Source organism: Penicillium samsonianum (genome assembly GCF_028829775.1).
Source record: "Penicillium samsonianum strain IBT 33392 chromosome Unknown utg000003l_segment0_segment0, whole genome shotgun sequence".
Taxonomy (NCBI): Eukaryota; Fungi; Ascomycota; class Eurotiomycetes; order Eurotiales; family Aspergillaceae; genus Penicillium; species Penicillium samsonianum.
Genome location: NW_026643261.1, coordinates 833,423 through 852,008, shown reverse-complemented (window position 1 = coordinate 852,008; position 18,586 = coordinate 833,423). Strand labels below are relative to the sequence as shown.

General features: G+C 50.4%; 8 protein-coding genes across 8 annotated transcripts; 3 read left to right on the top strand and 5 right to left on the bottom strand.

Moving 5' to 3' along the window:
* Positions 1 to 90: 90 nt before the first annotated feature.
* Positions 91 to 1,125, bottom strand: N7471_003873 (uncharacterized protein; the record flags this gene model as incomplete). Its single annotated transcript, XM_057276592.1, has 2 exons — positions 91 to 398; positions 477 to 1,125. The coding sequence occupies 2 exons, from the start codon at positions 1,123 to 1,125 to the stop codon at positions 91 to 93; spliced, it is 957 nt and encodes a 318-aa protein (XP_057136202.1).
* Positions 1,126 to 1,887: 762 nt separating this feature from the next.
* N7471_003872 (uncharacterized protein) lies at positions 1,888 to 3,670 on the bottom strand (the record flags this gene model as incomplete). The annotated part of the gene is made up of 2 exons (XM_057276591.1): positions 1,888 to 3,207; positions 3,281 to 3,670. The coding sequence occupies 2 exons, from the start codon at positions 3,668 to 3,670 to the stop codon at positions 1,888 to 1,890; spliced, it is 1,710 nt and encodes a 569-aa protein (XP_057136201.1).
* Positions 3,671 to 3,889: 219 nt separating this feature from the next.
* Positions 3,890 to 7,006, top strand: N7471_003871 (BAG family molecular chaperone regulator; the record flags this gene model as incomplete). The annotated part of the gene is made up of 1 exon (XM_057276590.1): positions 3,890 to 7,006. One exon carries the CDS (start codon positions 3,890 to 3,892, stop codon positions 7,004 to 7,006), a length of 3,117 nt encoding a protein of 1,038 aa, XP_057136200.1.
* Positions 7,007 to 7,659: 653 nt separating this feature from the next.
* On the bottom strand, positions 7,660 to 8,729 carry N7471_003870 (rRNA-processing protein UTP11; the record flags this gene model as incomplete). The annotated part of the gene is made up of 2 exons (XM_057276589.1): positions 8,530 to 8,729; positions 7,660 to 8,436 (listed from the first exon to the last, which is right to left on the bottom strand). Exons 1-2 carry the CDS (start codon positions 8,623 to 8,625, stop codon positions 7,660 to 7,662), a joined length of 873 nt encoding a protein of 290 aa, XP_057136199.1. The 5' UTR covers positions 8,626 to 8,729.
* Positions 8,730 to 9,055: 326 nt separating this feature from the next.
* On the top strand, positions 9,056 to 9,661 carry N7471_003869 (uncharacterized protein; the record flags this gene model as incomplete). Its single annotated transcript, XM_057276588.1, has 2 exons — positions 9,056 to 9,224; positions 9,405 to 9,661. The coding sequence occupies 2 exons, from the start codon at positions 9,056 to 9,058 to the stop codon at positions 9,659 to 9,661; spliced, it is 426 nt and encodes a 141-aa protein (XP_057136198.1).
* A 779-nt stretch (positions 9,662 to 10,440) lies between these two features.
* On the bottom strand, positions 10,441 to 11,322 carry N7471_003868 (putative transcription initiation factor TFIID, 31kD subunit; the record flags this gene model as incomplete). Its single annotated transcript, XM_057276587.1, has 1 exon — positions 10,441 to 11,322. One exon carries the CDS (start codon positions 11,320 to 11,322, stop codon positions 10,441 to 10,443), a length of 882 nt encoding a protein of 293 aa, XP_057136197.1.
* A 726-nt stretch (positions 11,323 to 12,048) lies between these two features.
* On the bottom strand, positions 12,049 to 14,424 carry N7471_003867 (putative lipin Smp2; the record flags this gene model as incomplete). The annotated part of the gene is made up of 3 exons (XM_057276586.1): positions 12,049 to 13,820; positions 13,883 to 14,251; positions 14,316 to 14,424. 3 exons carry the CDS (start codon positions 14,422 to 14,424, stop codon positions 12,049 to 12,051), a joined length of 2,250 nt encoding a protein of 749 aa, XP_057136196.1.
* Positions 14,425 to 14,788: 364 nt separating this feature from the next.
* On the top strand, positions 14,789 to 18,327 carry N7471_003866 (Fibronectin type III domain protein; the record flags this gene model as incomplete). The annotated part of the gene is made up of 4 exons (XM_057276585.1): positions 14,789 to 14,823; positions 14,873 to 15,097; positions 15,154 to 15,347; positions 15,404 to 18,327. 4 exons carry the CDS (start codon positions 14,789 to 14,791, stop codon positions 18,325 to 18,327), a joined length of 3,378 nt encoding a protein of 1,125 aa, XP_057136195.1.
* Between the last annotated feature and the right edge of the window lie 259 nt (positions 18,328 to 18,586).

Genomic DNA, 18,586 nt, shown 5'->3' with positions numbered 1-18,586 from the left:
AAAAAAGCCCAATGCAAAGACCGAGTACCCCCACTTCCGTCATAAAAAATTGAAAAAAAGTAGCCCGCGTCGTAAAGTAAAGACTATATCTCAAAGCTGCGCAACATCATTCAGAATCTGAACCTCCTGTCCAGGCTTAAAGGCAGGAAGACCCATGTAAGGACAACCATCACAACGGAAGGCATCACCCAGAGCACAACTTCCACAAGAACCAGTCTTGCCCTCAACGGTGAAATCCAGCTCAGTCAAGTCGCCCGTATCCAGCTTCATCACGTTCAATTCTTTATCTGCGTTTTCGCGGCGCTCTTTATCCTCTGCTTCGATTTTGTCGGCTAGACCACAAGTGCAATCTTTGCAGGCGCGTCGCCGGCGGCCGGTCTTGGGTTGGCACTCTGGGGCTGAAGATGGTGTTAGATGATATGAGTCTTGTAGAAATGCAATATGCAAGGTTTGGAAGGGAGAGGGTGTTGACATACGAGGCATTATGGGTCTTGTTAAATCCTCCTCGGAAAGGAGCGTATCTTCATTAATGAGCTCGTCATCCTCGTCGCGGTCGTGATTAGTCGCGGGCGAGTCTATCCCCATCGGCGCGACGAGTCCTGTCGGAATACTAGGGACTGCGGTTGGTGGGGTAGGCTTGTTCTTCTTCTTTAGGCCGAATTTTAAAGGGACCGCGGCGGAGGGATCGAAGTTTGGTTTCTCGAAGCCGTTATCGGACTGCACGAGGCCGGCCAGGACGGCTTCCATGGCGTCCGAGGCATTTAGCGCTGAGTCTTGGGTTTGCAGCTTAGCGCCCGCCTTCATGGCAGGCACGAGAGTGGTGTATACATCTCGAGTGAGGAGTTTCAGCGCCTCGGAGCGCCGTGTGCCGTCTGTGTCGGTGAGGATGAGGACGAGGTCGTAGGTTGTTGCGGGAAGGGAGACGACGCCTGCGGAGAGCCGGTCGAGCATTTGTAGGTCTGTGGTTGAGCGGTCGAAGGTGCTGAAGAGACCGCGGAGTTTGTCCTCGTGAGTGGCAATGGAGGGGGGTGCCAGGAGGAGGGTGCGCTTGGCCTGGACTGGCTTGGGCGTGGAGAAATCCACGTCCATATCGTTGCTGTCAATGGTTATAAATGAAGGAGCCATTGTTATTTTTTATTTTGAGATATGAAGTATGAAAAAGAGAAAAGAATTGAGAATATAACCCTCCCTTGGAGGGGTGGCAAATGATTATTAAGCCTTGTGGATGCCGCGGGCCCTCGGAGATGGTCAAGATTGTCCTATCAGCGATGTTGTGATTACTTGAACGTTTTGGACTCTTTGCGACAACGGAGTATCAGAGTGCTTTCTATCAAAATTTTTGATGCCAGTCAGAGACAGCGATTAACAATCGTGGCGCTAATATTAGAAATCGCACACTGTGAAGACTCCATCACATGACCAGCCCCATACCGACTCTTCCTCCTAAGTAGGCAATCACACCCGCATATGGCAGGTTGGGGATATTGGGCTTGATCTAGCCATCATTCCCTCTACCTACATATCTTTCCAACTATTATTGAATCCCTTTGATTTGCAGTTCCAACATATACGAGGTCTTTTCGGGTTTGCTCCACATTTCCGGCAACGATTTACAGTTTGCCAAAGGATATATCTGCATATTTCTCATCCAGGTATCAGATATATCCTATAAAATGAGGGCGAGGGTGTATATAATGGAACATTTATTGAAAACAGGACCCTATCGAACTACCCGTGGACCTATACAAGGTGGTGTTGAACCCTGGAACACCAGGCGGAAAGAAACCCTAACTTTACCTCATGTTGAAGTGGACTTTTTTATGGAGACATGCCAAATACTTGGTTAGCAGTTCGTATTATCTCTAACTATAAGAATACGATCAAGAATCAAGACCTGCCCTCGAAATTCCTCAGGTTTTCGACTAATGGCGAGATGATAAGTTGAAATATCTCATCTTGCATCTGCTCGCTCTCCAGTGTAGATTCTTTGGTACCAGGCCAAAGGAGACATCGTCTCGCTACCTTTTCATATTCTGCACCGCTTTGCTGCTCCACCACTTGCAAGAGGCGAGTCGCAGTCTTTAGATTCACATATCCCTCAACTCGATCATCATCCTCCGGTATACGTAGTGCCTCTAACGTCTGGCATAAAGAAAGTTCGACAAGAACGAGGCCCAAGGGAAACAGAATCTCGCTTTGAATGAGCGAGAATGTTGGTTTGTCTCTGCACATGCTCCAGGCATCCGATTCACTGCCTATGTTCCAAAGGACGTATGGCCTATCGATATCACCAGATGAATTCTTGGTAAACATGATATCGTGAGATGTCCACTGGGTTTTCAGCCAGCTTCCGTGAAATTGGAGCACGCTGCAGGCGAGATTAACCGCAACCCGAAGACGGTGGCCCCATGTGAAAAGAAACCTGCTGCTGCTAGGCGTCTTGAAAGCATCACTTGAAGCCGCGATGAGCTCGGCGAGCGATTGCGATCTCAGATTCCCAGCGAGCTTCCGAACATAATACATATTGTGGCGGTGGCTTTCATCGGAGATAAACCCAATAGGTGCATTTGTCTCGCCGTTCGTCCCCACGGTAGACAGCGTTGAGCAGATGTCCACAATCGGAGGCACCGAAGGCATATTAGACGTCGTAGATGATTGATCTTCGGGTGATCCGTCGAATGCAAACTGCACTCTGGTCTTCTTTTTAGCGAAGGGAATTGTCTCTTGGCTGCCCTGGGGGACAAATTGGTTCAAAGGATTCACGCTCGATTGAATAGTGTCCGATTCGGCTTCAATCTCGCACCATCCCTTGGCAAGATCTATGGAGCTATTGGAAGGGAAAATCATTCGAAAGCGAGGGCCACGGGAGGACTCCATAGACCCGTCATGTATATCCTCCGGTGAATAAGTAAGAACAAAATGGATTGAGTGTTGATCCTGACAAGCACATTTCCAATACTTGCCCCGTAATATTGCATTATGAAGACTGCGGGCTGATTTCTGAGCCTTTTTCTGGCGTAGTAAGGGTCTTTTTGATATTCTCCGTTTTTGTATTGTGCTTCGATAGTCGGACTGCTCCACTAAGGTATTCAGGATTTTATTGGCTGCATCGATACGGGCGAAGAGATCAAGATAGATGCTTTTCGAGAAAATGTCTCTGAACTTTTTGGCCTCCTTCTTGATGGTAGACTGGTCGACCCGATAGTTCTGTAGTATGATCAAGATTCTAGTTAGCCCTAGACCTCGGGACGCGACCTCGGGAGAGCTGAAGTATACTCACCACCGAAACATTCTTGTCTAATCCTAATTTTCGTGACAGTTCCTCCAATAGAGTCGCAATCTCTATCATCATCTGATTGAAAGGGTAGAAATCTCTTCCTAGCTTTTCATGAAGACTCGCTTGCAGGTTCTGCCTTCTCCACAAATTCCCCAGAGGATTGTTCCTTAGTTCATCCAGCCCATCTTCGTATTCGACCACTCCGTCAAGGGCCCGCTCTAAGGTATTAACGAAGATGGCTTGTTGGGTTCCAAGGCTTGATGAATAGCTTTCAAGTTCCCTGCGGTAGCGCTTGGCCCCGAAGCTCTTGATGGTCTCAAGACCCTGGACATAGTTATCGAGCTGATTGATGACAAGTGGGAGGATTGCTAGGGCAATTCCTGCAGCCTCCATATTCGAGCATCGAGTCGAACGGGACAGAGATGAATAGACTAGAGGCCAAAATATTCCAGAGGTCATGCTGTGTAAGCGCGGGGGCCAGCTCCATTTCAGCCGCAACCCCGCAGCGGTAGGATCAACCTCAAACGTCTGATCTCGCAAAGTCCCGTGCTATTCTGAGGTAAAAGAAATTAGAGGGATGCAAGGGCATTTGCGCAAAAGCTGTCCAAAAGGATGGAAGGTCCCAAAGCCACTGAACCAAAGCAAGAGCAGGAGCAACATGACTTCATCTCTGCTTCCAGTCCATATAGTTCGTTGCAACTATCGCTCCAGCCGGAGAACAGTAACGTGGCCGATTTAAGACAAGCCTCTATCTCAAGATGGACTCGTGAAGTGGATGTGAGTGCAGATATTGCTCACGACTATGCACCACTCGATCGACCTGATTCCTCTATTGAGGAGGCTGTCCTTGAAGATAGATCTGAGAGAAAGGGAAACGCTTCTAAGGGCGCATCCCCAATTACTAAACCAAATTTCGATGAACAAGCGGCCTTTTCAGAAAGGCCATTTACGAAGCATGAGCACCCCGTGATAACAACAACGACAGCCACAGCTGTGAGCACCTCTACGATAAATATTGCGTCTGTCGTGGTTCAATGTCTCAAAGATTTAAGTCGGCTTGTTTCCGAAGACTTGACATCATTCGCTTCGGAAGTCCCGCCACCGCTGTGGAAAGATGAGTTGGGACGTTTGCGAGTTTGGGCTGCCAATATTGGGGCACATCAGACCGGTCAATCGTCGCTAGATCATCGACTACGAGATGCATCGCACATTAAAGAGCAGACACTCCGCGTCCTTCAACGGCTGCAGCGAACTACCCAGGATATCAACGATGTTTTACATCACTCACCTGAAGATGACGATTTCTCCGATCTAAGTGGGGATGAAGATAGTGACGAGCATCAAACAGAAATGCAGTCTATATATCATGCTCTGCGAGATACTATCAACAACCTGTTCCAAATGTCAATGGTCATTCGTCAGCCAGCTCAGCATGATCGCCTTATTGGCACCAAAAGATCGGACGCAGTCTTTTATGAGAAGTTTGACCACCTACATGTCACAGCAAAATACCCTCAAGCCGGGGAGGATATTTTGAAACGTCTTGGGCTGGCAATATCACAGCGTCGAGCCGTAATGCGGTACCGTGAGCGTCATCGCACCAAACTCGGCCAGGGTCTCAATCAGGTTATTGAAGATCAGACAGACGGGCAATCAGCCAAACTATCAGACACAGTTGCAACTGAGTTTGTGGAAGTTCCACCAGTGGCAAAGGACAACTTGGAACTGCTAACTGTCGCCTCACAAACATCTTATGCTCAAACCATATTGAATGGGGCGGAAGGGACGGTTCTTCCGCCTCCCCCGAAAGACTCCGCTGATGGAGCTCCATTTGAATGTCCCTATTGTTTTGTAATTATCACCATCACAAGCCGGAGGGCCTGGGCTCGTCATGTCTTTAATGACTTGATGCCATATCTGTGTATCTTCCCTAGCTGTCCGACACCCCATCGACTATATGAAAGCCGCCGAGAGTGGTTTGCTCATTTGCAAAGTCAGCATTCCATATCTGAGAGCCCAGATGTACATGTGGACTGTCCACTCTGCCCATCTTCACTTCCATCTGGGAAGCAGCTTGAAAGACACCTGGGCCGGCATCTGGAAGAGCTGGCGCTCTTTGCGTTACCGCGATCTGAAGAAGAAGACGACGATGAAGCTGCAATTTCTCCTGATGAGGATTCTGATAAGTCGTACGATCCGGTCGGTGAGGGGCGATGTCCCCAATGTGACCTAGTCTTCCGCGACCTACGATCTCACGCCTTGACGCACAACCGAACTGAGCGGCCAGAAAAGTGCCCGATCGTAACGTGTGAGTATCACACAAAGGGGTTCGCTCGCAAATACGATAGGAATCGCCACGTCCTGGCCCACTACAGGGGCGTCATGGTGTGTCACTTTTGTCCAGACCCTGGGACACCAAAAGAAAAGAGCTTCAATCGGGCCGATGTATTCAAACGCCACCTTTCCGCCGTCCATGGGGTGAAGCAGCTGCCACCAAACCAGCGTAATACCAGGCCGATGTCCTCCATCGAGATAGGTATGAAGCACACCAGCGATTCCACTGGAAATTGCTCTATCTGCAATGAAACCTTCAGGGACGCCCAGGACTTCAGTGACCACATTGACAACTGTATAATTATCAAGGTGCTGCAAGGATCCTCCGAGCCCATCAACCACATGCGCCTCACTGAGGTGAACGATGAGGAAGAAATGAATAAGGCGTCGAAGCACAACTTCCTGGGCGCGGAAGATCCAATCGACCCGCCAAACTATAAGAACGCTCACAATGACCATGGCTCGAGTTCAAAAGCAGAAACCCAGTCTGCCAGGGAGAACAACTTGCCTGGGGAGATCCATCTTGAGGTGCACGAGCCAGCAGTCAGTTATACACCGGACTATCTTGCGGATCCCACATCCACACAGCCAATACATTGGGACCGCCGATGGGACGATGATGAGGGTGAACCCGATGTTATCGCTCTTAGGTACCGTGGAACCATCTATCCACTCCACTTCCGCGCATATGCTATCGAGGACGGTGTGCTCACTGTTGGCGCGCTGCGGCTGGAAGCTGCGAAGAAAGTTGGAGCACCTTTTCCGAATCTTGTTAGATTGGCGTATAAGGGAATTACGCTAAGAGACGACAATCAAATGTGCAAAGAAAGCGGGCTCAAACAACATTCAGAAGTGCTATGTGACATCCCCGAAACAGACCCCAATACACTGAACGACTCTTCCGACTATGAAAGAGGCCATGCGAGCAATCTGCCTCAGGCCCAGTCCAAAATTACGGTCAATAAGGACAAGAAGACTAGACATAGTTCTTCTCTTCGCGGTGAAACCGAAACCGCATCATCGCCCTTTCCCCCATCACAACGCACATCGTCCGCTCCACCTAGAAACTTACCTCGGCCTCCACCGAATATAGAACTACTGCATACAGCAATGGAGCAAGTGACTGCCTTGGCTAGGTGGTTTGAACATGAGATGATCCCACTTTGTGACGAATACATTGCTCACCCGCCGGCCGATATCAAGAAGCGGGTTTTCGAACATGAGAAGCTGAGCGTGACGATGACGATCCTTGCGCACGTGATGTTTAAAGCGGATGGAATTGATCCAAACGGCGATGAGAACGCACACGTTGCCCGCAGGGCCCTCATCAAAAATGCGCAACAGGTTTTAGGCCAGCTAGAAGCGGCTCGAGATAGCTATATCGGTCATGCCTAGGATTCCTGTACGTGCCTTTTTCGGGTTTGTGAGGAGTACAGAATTAGACCCTTCTTGAGATGTGTATAGACGTCGGATTCACACAAAGTGGGATTCGTGGGATTTTTTTTACTATTAGATATAGATGAATCGAAATACTAGCAGAGCCTACACTCCCCTGATGCTAGGTTTATCTACTATCATAATAAATGGTATCAAAATAACTCCTGTTTCATTTTGTCGAAACTCAAGGTCTGTTCGCGGGTAAATACGACTCAGAACATTGATCAGAGAGGAAAACAAGGCATGAAAGAGACATAGAACTGTTTTTCAAGTCTGGAATAGTATTTAACACAGAAAGAGAAGCCGGATTTGATAGTACTTCAACAACTAAAACTAACCACACCCAGATGTAGATATAGCTAGGCCACCGTACTTGATATGATGGTCAAATCTACCGGTATAAGCAGCGATGTCTTATCACAGGTCTTCCAGCTATCGCCTGACACAGGGCTTGATGTTACCGAGCTTTCCAGGAGTTGATGGCCAGGACTGAAGTGGGTTCCTTGGATGCTACTGTATGCGCCGGACTGCCTCTATGGTGGTTGGTATCAATATGTACAAAAAAGATGATAGCGAGTCATCACTCATAAACTCCGTCGAAACAAAAACACTCAGCGCTTGCGCTCACGGATCTTCCACTTGATTCCGTCCTTGTTGGTGCCTCCCACGGAATTTTCCATCTTGGCCCGCTGCCAATCAAGCTCTTGCTCTGCAGTCTGGATTTCAGCGTGTTGCTTGTGCAACGCTGTCAGCTTGTTGTTACGGGCCTCGATGGTACGTTTCCGGAGCTTGCGAGCCCGTCGAGCATCCGCAAGTGCTTGCCGCTCAGCCTGAAGCTGCTTGGGTGTCTTGCGGGTCTTGTTTGACGTCTGGTCTTCTTCCTCTGATTCCAGAGCAGGTTCTTCTTTTTGTATCCTCTGCTTCTTCATTGCCAATTGGTCTTGTCGATCATCGGCAAACACCGTCCTGGTTGGTTTCGGCTGCACCGGGGCTCCGAAATCGAAATCGGAATCGTCGTCGAACCCGTCATCCTCGTCGCTCTCATCGCCCTTGTTCCCATCCTTTTTGCCAAGGGCCTTGTTCATGCCATCTTGCAATTCCACTTCGCGCTCCAGGCGCTCGATCTCGCGGCGCACCCGCTCGCCAACCGTCCGAAGATAACCCTTATCTTGCGTCTTGAGCAGCTTGATCGCCTCGTGGCTCAGTCCCTGCGCTGCGGCAGAGTCTCGTGCTGTGCCTTTGCCACGTCCGTGCCGACCCTGGGTCCGGTTCTTGTCTCCCATCATACCGAAGGCGAACTCATCGGGGTTGCGATCTCGCGCCTTCTCTTCGAGGCGCTTAAGCTTAGCCTTCTTGGCATTGTAATCTTTGGCACGGAGCGAGTAATCCTGTTGAAGTTAGAACGTTTGTCTTGAAACTGGGCATGGAAGAAAGCTTGGATCATTGGTAAGTAACTCAAGAGCTCTTCTGCAGGAACTGACCTTGTGCTTCTCGAGGAGGCCCCATTTCTCGCGGCCCTGGACCTGGCCACGCTCTTTGTGGTTCCGCCGTTGGACGGCGTTGCGCATTGACGACATGCTGGGTGTTGGTATTGATAATTCCCGAGACAATAAATAAAGCACAAGAAAGTGTAGAAGAAAGAAAAATCCGAAAAACGAAAAGACGCCGAAGTCTCCAGCAGAAGAGTGTAAGTCAAAGTCGAGATGCAAAGTCGGAGAACTTTTTTTTCTGATTCTGCCAATAGTAACATTCTCTCCGCCCGAGCCCGGCTCACTCGCAATCAACACTCCCACTTGGCCTCGATCTTCTCTACAAAGCCATTCAGTAAACCCTTCTTTAAACTGCTTCTACCCTTCTCAGTCCGTTTTTCTGAGCTCTGGGTCAGCTGAACTCACATCTTCTCCCTCAACAACCGGGACCAATCCCCCTCAAAGCAAACTCTCCGATCGACCAGCCCATACACTCGACCCGATCAACTTCGATCTCTGAGATCGACCTACAGTCCCAATGGCTACGTCTTCCACATCTCCCGATACCTCTTCAACAAGTGCGCCTAAGAGTGCACCCAAACAATATAATCTTCGCAACCCGCTTCCGCTCTCAGCCCCCCAAGAACAAGAAGTGAAACTGCTGTACTACAAGCGAGTACGCGCCTATTGCGCCCCCGAGATTAAAGGTATGCCATTTGGATTGCTTTCTACGCCAAATCCATCACCTCTTCACAATGCATAGTTTTGAACTTGCAAAGGCCGGTCATGAGCTCAAGCAGAAGAGCAACTCCAGATCTTATGACCATGATCCACTCCCCACACCTCGAAGATGCCTGAAACAACCAACTAACCCCATTATGATATAGCATTCGCCGAGTGCGCCGTTAACCGCACCGTCACTGCAACATGGATCTGCCGCCAGCAACGTCTTGCAATGAATTCATGCATGGTCGCCCACGCGAAGCCGGAAGAAGAGGATCGCGCACGTGAGGAGTGGTTCGCGGGGTATGAGGAACGGCGACGCGCGAAAGAGGAGGACCTTGCACGTGTTGAGAAGCGGCGTGCGGAAGTTATTCGCATGATGCGCGAGGATGAAGCGAGCGCGCGAGCGGCGGGAAAATGATTGGAGATTTTCCTTTTTACTCCATGTATCCCTCCCTCTCTCGCTCTCTTCATTTCTTGTGTGAGTATTTCTTGTCTATATGGGTTTCGGCGTCTTTGAGTATTCTGCTTCTTGCGTTTCTCCGAGGTCGGAGGGCGAGGACTTTCGTCTTCGGGCTGAGTGTTTGGGCGAGGGGAAGGGAGCTGTTGGACTCTTACCTGACCTGACTGCCTGATTGGCTGGGCCATGTATGCCGCAAAGCACTCGGCCCATAATTCAGAGTCCCGGAGGCCCAGCCTGGCCTTCTTCCCGCCCTCAGTTTGATAGACAGATATCAGACTGGTTCCGCCGGGCAGGTCGGTCCTGGACTTTCTTGGCCAAGCCGGACTCGGACTTTATATCTTTCTCTCTCTCTCTCTCTCTCCCCCTCACGGCGCACAAAGGCAAACAAAGCAGGCGTTTTGCTGGGCATCTTTATTACATTGCATGATCATCCCGAATGCGAGCGATTGGATGGACTGAATTATGTACAATATACACACAGATGATTGCATATCTTGGTTTAATTGACCAGAAGGAAGTCTTCTTTATCAGTTTATTTGCCTTTATGGTCAGGCGAGGGGACTTTGATTCCAATTTGTAGACACAAGTCATGAAATAGATGCTCTTCATAATAGTAAAAACCAGGACTCCGTCCCATGGTGAATTAGAGATAAAAAATGGGAACGAACACCAAGCGCCAGAAACACCACCAGCCCAAGGCCAAAGGCAGAAGAACCCCCGGGCGTAAATGCACTCCCTCAGACATCAGTCATGTTTCGGTCCTCATCTCCATCGCCTGCCTCGCCCATAGTAGTATCTTCCCCGAAGAGATCCTCCATCTTGCCATCATTCTCATCCTCGTCTTCATTATCTTCAGCTCCATCACCACCCACGCCCCTCCCAGCCCCAGGCTGCTGCATCACATCAGGCATCTCATCTTCCTCGCCCTCACTATCCCACTCATCGTTCATATTCCACCCCATTCCAGTAAGACAGAAGCGCTCAGGAGGCAAGCGCATGCCACCAATAACAACACTCTGATTCGCCGCTGGAACAGCGCCATTAGGGCCGGCAGCAGGATCGAAGCCCCGCGATACACCGGGCAAAGCGATACGATTCCTCTCCGACGCGACCTCCATAAGGAATTCCTTTGGCAGCCCTGTCTGGAACTGGAAGTGCAAGCGGGAGGCAATGGCCAGCCGCAATGCGGGCAGAGAAACACTATTCACTTCGGCGGAGCCCTTTGCGCCCGCGGTACCGTCTGTTGCCGCGGCGTATCCTTCCGTCGCGAGGTGCACGGAGTCTTGTAGCACATTGGCAGTGTAGCGGTAGGCGAAGTCGAGCAATTGGAGGGGCACCCGGTCTTGGTAGGAGGTTACCCCGAGTGAGGCGAGGAGCATGTGGACCAGCCGGACGTCCCGTGGTCGTCGCGTTTTTCCGCTGTCTTGGGTTGATATGCCGGGGACTGGTGGCGGTTGTGGCGCTGTTGTTGAAGGGCCTGTCGCTGGAACATGGGGTTGGGTCTGGGAGCTTGTTGCGGCGGGCGCGGAGGCCCCGTTCGCGGTGGAGGAGGATTCGGCGGGTGGGGTGAGAGGTTGTGTTGTGGGCACTGAGCCCTGCGCTTGGCTTGGGGATGCCATTTTGTCTTGAATTGCTGATCAAATATCAAGCAGGAGGCAAAGAGCGAATTGGGGTGTTGCGAAAGTGGTCAATATGTTGAATTAAGTAAGTGATGATTAGAAGGCCTGGAAAAAGTAGCCAGGCAGCATTCCTAGCACGATGCTCAGAGGCTAGAAAACAGCCAAAGATGCAAGCAGTGTTCAGTGTGGGGATCGAGAGAGAGAAAGTGATGGCTAAATGAGGCCGAAAAGAAGCATGAGCTCCAGTGCTCCGGCCAATATCACGATTAGGTAATCGGGTTGGCTACAGCCCTCCAGGGCTGCACCTTGACAGACGGTTAATCTAATGCTTTTACTATATTACATTCTAGATTATCCTCATATAATTTATTGAATCGTTCAATGTGTTTGCGCAGGTCCATTCACTTGTTTCATTCATTACATCCCATCCCATTCATCCCATGGTCCTATTCAATCCTCCAAGTATGTGCGCCATGAATGTACAAAAACAAATCCAGAAACGCCGTGAACGCCATGAATTAGAAAGAATCGGGCAAAAACTGCCGTGTATAATGCAGTCTCCAACTCCAGGTCTGCATGCAATAGTGTTGAACGTGAATATATCGCTGTCGGAGCAGTCTAATGCAGAATCAGGCTCAGTAAAGCACTCGCAAGACGGGTATCTATGACGCAAGAAATGCCCAGGGATCGATCCCTTATCAAAAAGGCATAGTGCAGAGTGTATGTTCAAAGATTCTGGGGAATCTTGGACCGGATGGGAAGAGAGGTTGTGCTCGGCTCGGTTGCTTCTTGTGGTTTCTCGACGATGGGAGACAGTTCCTCTTCACCGATAGCCCGCTCTTCGACATCGAGCTCCCCTTCCACCGACTCAAGTATTGAGCCTGCTGGGTTGGACAAGGCAACCGAGTCCTGCGACATGTAGCTTGCACCAAGATCTTCCTCGGCCAACTCAGCCTCGTCAAGATACTCGCTGCCTTCACCCTCGCTCAGGTCCTCATCGTATTCATCATCATCATCATCACCATCTTCGTCTTCTTCTGCCAAGTCTTCATCGGCATCTTCCTCGTCTTCATCCTCGCTGTCTGTTGTCGAGAAATCTTCAAGCTCATGCGGAGTGTTCCTCCAGTATGTGAAGTCCGTATATTCCTCGCCACCGTCGTGTACAAGAAGGCTGGTCGGTGGAAAGAAATGGTCGAGCAGCTCTTGCATCGTCACGTAACTGCTCTTGTACTTGTTGAGACTAAGCAAATCCAAAGACACTTCAGCGTTAGAGTTGATTGTGAAGATCCGAGTAGACGGAATGTTCACAGAACGATAACTCAATGCGTCTGTCAATCGATTTCCGAAGCCAGCATAGAAGGGATTCTCTTTGCCGCAGAAGAGGTTGAGAATATCCCGCAGACATGCCATCTTGAAAACTTCAGGTTTTCTCAAGTAGATCTCCCGCCGCAGAGCGGCCATCGTGCGATCTGGGCTGCAGATCACTGGACCTCTTGGTAGTTTGTATCCATCTTGGGAAATGCCGTGAAGATAGGCCCGTGTGGTATCTGTCTGGCCTACAGACCGACTCGTAAGATACATGATATTGTACCCATTGTTGGCAATGTCGGTGTACAACTTGGCGACTCCCGCATGAGTCCAATCACGTCCGATCATATTGAGAACATGTCCCAAGGCATCCGACTTGGTGATAGTTCCATCAATATCAGAAATCACGATCGGGGTGTTGCCATTCCACAGATACATGTTTGCAGTGCAAATTGCTCTGTTGACGCTGAAAGACATTGTGTTGGCACCGCCTTTCAGTTCCAAGGCCTTAAGTTGATCGCTTGTCAAGCGGAGTGTCTTGGCATAGTTGCGGGTTTCGACGGGGAAAGAATCATGTAAGGGTGAGTCAGGTGGTGTGGGAAAGCCGGGTTGGACATCTGATTTGGTTCGGTGATGGCGCGTAGTCAATGATGGCTCCAAGACAGCTTGTTCCCCTTCGCTGTGATATCCTGGGTCGGAGAGAGCATCATCGTTCATCCCTATGTTCGGCCGCATGGAGTGAAGAGTGGCCCTCCGATCAGCTAGTTCCTTGGACTCTTCGCTGCTGTATATCCATAAGTTGCCGTGTTCATCGGCTCCAATCAGTGCACCGATATCATAGCTTCCTTCAAGCTCTTCCGCAAGAATCTTGCGCGCAACAACCTCCGCGCGAAGGGCATCTTCTTCGTTGCTTTTGTAGCCAGTCATATCCAGCATCAGGTCTCCAGTCTCAGTGACATGTGATGGAATATTGGAACCAGACAGTTTCTTTGACAGCGAAATGGCACGAGACACCGCTTCCTGTGGAGACAGAGGAGGGCTACGAGAGCGCTGATGTGGTTCGCCCTCGATATCAATATCATGGTGTTGAGGAGAGCTGGTCGAAAGCACATTGTCCGACAGTGTGTGATCGAGCGGTGAACGAGCCACGTTGGATTCGTCGGGAGATCCCGATAAGGGTGTTATTGTCCCTATTAAAACGGTCAGTAACGGAGGACAGGGATCGAAAATAAGGGTTGGAGATGTGTCCTACCTAGATCGGTGTTGGCCCGTAACTTGTTCGATGGCATCGCCATCGCCGGTGGGGTCTTTGCGCCTTCCGACAATGCATCCCCGTTTCCTTTGTCCAGGTCAAGGTAATCTGGTTCCTGCAGGGAAGGGAGAATATCTGGTTCGCTCTGGGCTCTTGGACTGGCTGCCGGAGATACCAACGGCGAGGTCTGCAAGGATGCGGGGATGTCATCGGTCGTTTCAAAGACAAAGAACGCCTCGCCCCCCTCTCCCAGTTTCATGGCATATTCTTGTTTTATGCCGTTCACTTTGAACTCCACCTTCTTCTCGAATGGCCGCAAGAGCGAAAACTTGCCAAACCGGACATGAAAGGGCGAACAAGCGAGGGTGCCTTGAAAGAGAAAAGCCAAATCAGTATCGTGCGTGAATGTCACCTCTCGGAAACCTGTAAATACCATCTTCTTGCTCTATGACAATGACATCAATAGCCCCGCTAAGGGTGGCCGGGTTGATAGAATTCCACGTCTTGGAGACGGAACCACTTATAGAGCGATAGAGCTGCATCCCGCCAAATGGGTGTCTAGCACCTGTGACAGCGGCTCTGGGTAAAGTTTCAGGCCGATCCAAAGCAAAATCTAGAAATGCAGAGAGGCGAAAAGATGGTCCGAATGAACGGTCAAAAAGACTGAGACAGGTTTTTGGAGAATCGGGAAGTTAAAAGGCCCATGTGACTGACACTTGGAGACAATGGACGAGGCTACATAACCATTGTCACGGGATAATATCAGCACAATATCAGCCACGAAAACGGGATTATGAAGTCTCAGCCTGGTGATAAAGAAGATACATATAATTACTTCCGAACTCCTCCGTACTCCGACTTCCAACATTTGTTGGTTTCGTCAACAGCATTCAACGCCCAACAATTATGATTATGTCAGCTTTAAAGAATGCCGAGGTCCGGTAGCGGCTGATCTCCGGTTTAGCGCTAACCTGTTTTGGGTGGCTAAAGTTCTGGATCACGTGGGGGCCTATCCCACCGCCCACTCCGGAGAGCATTGGCGATCCTTGCAATTCTCCTGTATCCCGCCGCCCACGTCCAATGGGTTACAGACGTTGGGATGTATGAGCCGCTATACTTTGCATTTGACGCTTACCCAGCAGTGGTCCCTCGCGTGAGAGTACGAGGCGTCATGGCCCTCTTTCTCGCCGTCTCGATCTTGTGGGCTTTGATATGGTAAGTCCTTTGTCTATTCCAGCGTTTCCTTTGCTTGGCTGACCCAATGGATGAAGGCTTCTATACCGTGCTTGGCAAGTCTGTCAGACTTCGAATGAGGTCCTGGTGGAGAAGCTCGGTCTCGACATTCCTCCGCCGCCAGAGGTCACCCTTGAAGAGATCACAGCCCGTGAAATCCGCCTTGCTTGGAAACAGCCCGACTTTCATAACTCAATACATAAGCATATCATTCAACTGAATAACGTGAAAGGTATAAGATACATATGTTTCTTTCCTGTCACTAAACAAAGCACTAACGGTCTCTAGTCGGTGAATCCAAACGAGCAGAAACAGCAGTGGAAATATCAAATCTATTACCCGGGAGCATCTATCATATTTGTGTTCTTTCCGTTAGCGCCGCCAACTTTCAGACGCCCAGTGCGATCCTCCATGTCCGAACAAAATCTCTTCCGCTGTCCGAAGCCCAGCAGAATGGCAACGCCGGGGGTCCAATTATCCGCGCCTCGATCCCCAGGTCTACAGTAGGCCTCCCAACGCCATCTGCCCCAATAATGTCTCGCGAGCATAGTGCAGGCCAATTACCGGGGAAACGACCCTCGGCCGGACGGAAAATTTCGCCCGCAGCTGGAACCACGGACGTTTCACACGGCAATTTCGAAGAAACACTCAAGAGCAGAGCGAAGACCGCCAAAGACGAGACTTTGGAGCAATTAGCAGACCGCTTGAAGTCGTTACAGCATGAGAACGAGAATGTGGAGAAGCAAGGGACAGAGGAGGAAGAAGAGCATATTGCACTGCTGAAGGACCTCGAAAAACAGCGCAGTGAACTGCGGAAGCGTGTCAGGGAGAAGGACGAAGCAAGTGGCGATTTGAAAAAGCATGTCTACAAGCTAGAAAGCGTCAACCGGACCGTGCAGGGCGAAAAGTCAAAACGCATGAGACTTCTTCAGCAGAAAGAGGCGGAGCGCAAGAAGCGCAAGAATGACATCTTGCGATGGCAGGAGAAGATTTCACGTATGAATTCCGATGCTATACAGGCAAAGGATGACAAGGCCAGAATTGAAGAAGAAGGGACGGTGCGCGCAGATGAGGTCCGAGCCAAGATCGCGAAAGAGCAAGGGGAGATGAAGACTATTGATGATGAGATCCAGGACAAAGGAGGACGAGTTAAGAAGCTCGAAGAAGAAAGAATGGGATTACAAGAAGGCGATAGTGAAGATGGCAAGGAGCTGGATCGGATCGATAACGAGCGAGCTCGTCAGTGGGAGCACAAGCTGGGCAACCTACACGCACGCTATGCCACACTTGTGAATCTGCATGCGCAAGCCCAGCAACAATATCAAGAAGCCCAAGAACGTCTAAAGTGGCTCACAGCCCAACGACCCGGCAGCTCAGGACCCTTTGCCTTCCCGACCTTGGAACTCGATATGTCGAATACTGCCACCATTCGGCCCCGTCGCCATCGCAGCTCACTTAACAGCAATATGTCTTCCCCTCTGAACTTTCCGGGTATCGAAACATCGTTTCCAAGTAGCGTCAACTACAACCCGTCTGGTCAGTCACCTACATTTCCTCCGAGCTCTGCGTTCTTCAATATCAACAACGGCATGGCCCTTCCTGGCCTTTCTGATCCCCCCGAGATCATGCGCTCAGATACGGAAGTTGCTTTCAACAACCCGCAAATGAGTCCCCGCGCTGATGCCCTCTTGCCATCCGATCTCCTTGGTGACGAGGAATCGCCAGAATTCCCACGATCTATAACTCGTCCAAGATTTGCAACTATGGAGGCATCCAGCACTCCCTTGGACAGCTTCGGTCACGGTCCAGTGTCGCCTGTTTCTTCGGATAGTCGGGCTGGCAGTATCTTTGCCAGTCCACTAGAGGCTCAAAATCGGCAGGACGAATCCCAAAGTGTTCATTTGTCTGCTGCTGGGGAAGCGCCGAAAAGCGCATCCCGAAAGCTTTCTGGACTTTTCGGTTTTCACCGGCCTCGTGGAAAAACCCTGGCAGATGAATCTCCTATGCTGGGTTCTTTGAAACCCGGCCAGAGTCAATCCTTCCCTCGCAATATTGACGAACTGGATCCAATCGGTGCACGCCGGCGACGATCGAGCTATACTGGTAATTGGGCAAACCCGATGTCATTGTTTCCTCGAAGCAACACGGCCGGTGTCACCATGGACAGCTCTTCTGATCATGCGCCCTCCCGGCGAGCTGCTTTCTCAAATATCTTCTCATCCAGCAAGTTTGGCTTCGGTGGTGCTGGCACCCGTGGGAATCCCGATCTTAGCAGTGGATACAATCAGTTCAGTCCTCGACATGATCCTATTGATCCATCATCGCTTCTCGGTGGCGTTCGACGCGGTTCTCTGTCCCCGCGGCCTTCGTCGACCTCATTCGACACACCAAATCAGCTTCCGCACCCCTCGACAGACAACCGCCATTTCGGGTGGCCATCCACTGATAATGCTGGGCACCGCAACAGCCCGCTTGGGTTTGACTGGGCCGCGCCATCCAATTGGTCTCGAGCTCCTTCTCGGCGACCTTCCATCCAGTATGGATCGTCAGGTCATCTTCCTCTCGGTCTAACCGGCGAGCCTGATTTCGTAGAGGACACGTTTGACCGCCACCATCGACCCCTCCAGGCACCGATTGGCACTCGTCCATCATCGTCTCATCGACCGCTGACCCCAAAGCTGAATCCCGCTGCTCCGGCGTTCACGGCGGTTCTCACGGGAGAGAAGTCGGAAATAGACACAGACAAGGGCAACGATCCCGATAGTCCCTTTGATCTTCACGAGTACGATGGGTCTCCTTCGGAGTCTCGCACATCTCGTTCCCTGTCCCTTTTCACAGGCGATTCATATGAATCGTTGGAGCGCATGCCATCCGGGACTTCCATGGACAATGCCTCTAAGGAGTCGTTTATTCGTAAGATCACGCGCAAGGGCAGTTCCAGCAAGTTCAGCTCATGGAAGGATCGCTCGGGACTTTTCTCTAAGAAAGGTGAATCCTCGCAAGGTGATATTGACGAGGATGCGGCCAGCGAAGCGCAGCTCGGCAAGAGTGTCGACAGCACTGTCTCCAGTGTGACATCCGCTGACCGCTCAACCCGCAGCAGCCTGGGATTCTTTTCTCGTAAGTCCCGCAAGTCTGACAAGGCCAGCGAGACAAGCGAGCGAGCCAGTGAGACTGGCGATGAAGAGATTCCTGAGATTGAGAACTCATGATTCTCAGATGTATCTATAGACCATCTTGGTTTTGTCCTTTCACTCTCATTTCCTAGATTCTAAATATGTATCCTGCTCTCTTAGGGTATTTGATATGCATCTCAACAACATAATATCTTTATTTACGGACTTTTTTTTATTCTGAATAGCATTTACCTGGGTATACATAGATATGTAGTGGCTTGTAGTCTTCACGGAAAATTTTTGTATTATTTTTATCCATCAAATCACTTGAAAGTCCTCAAAATCAAGAACCCCT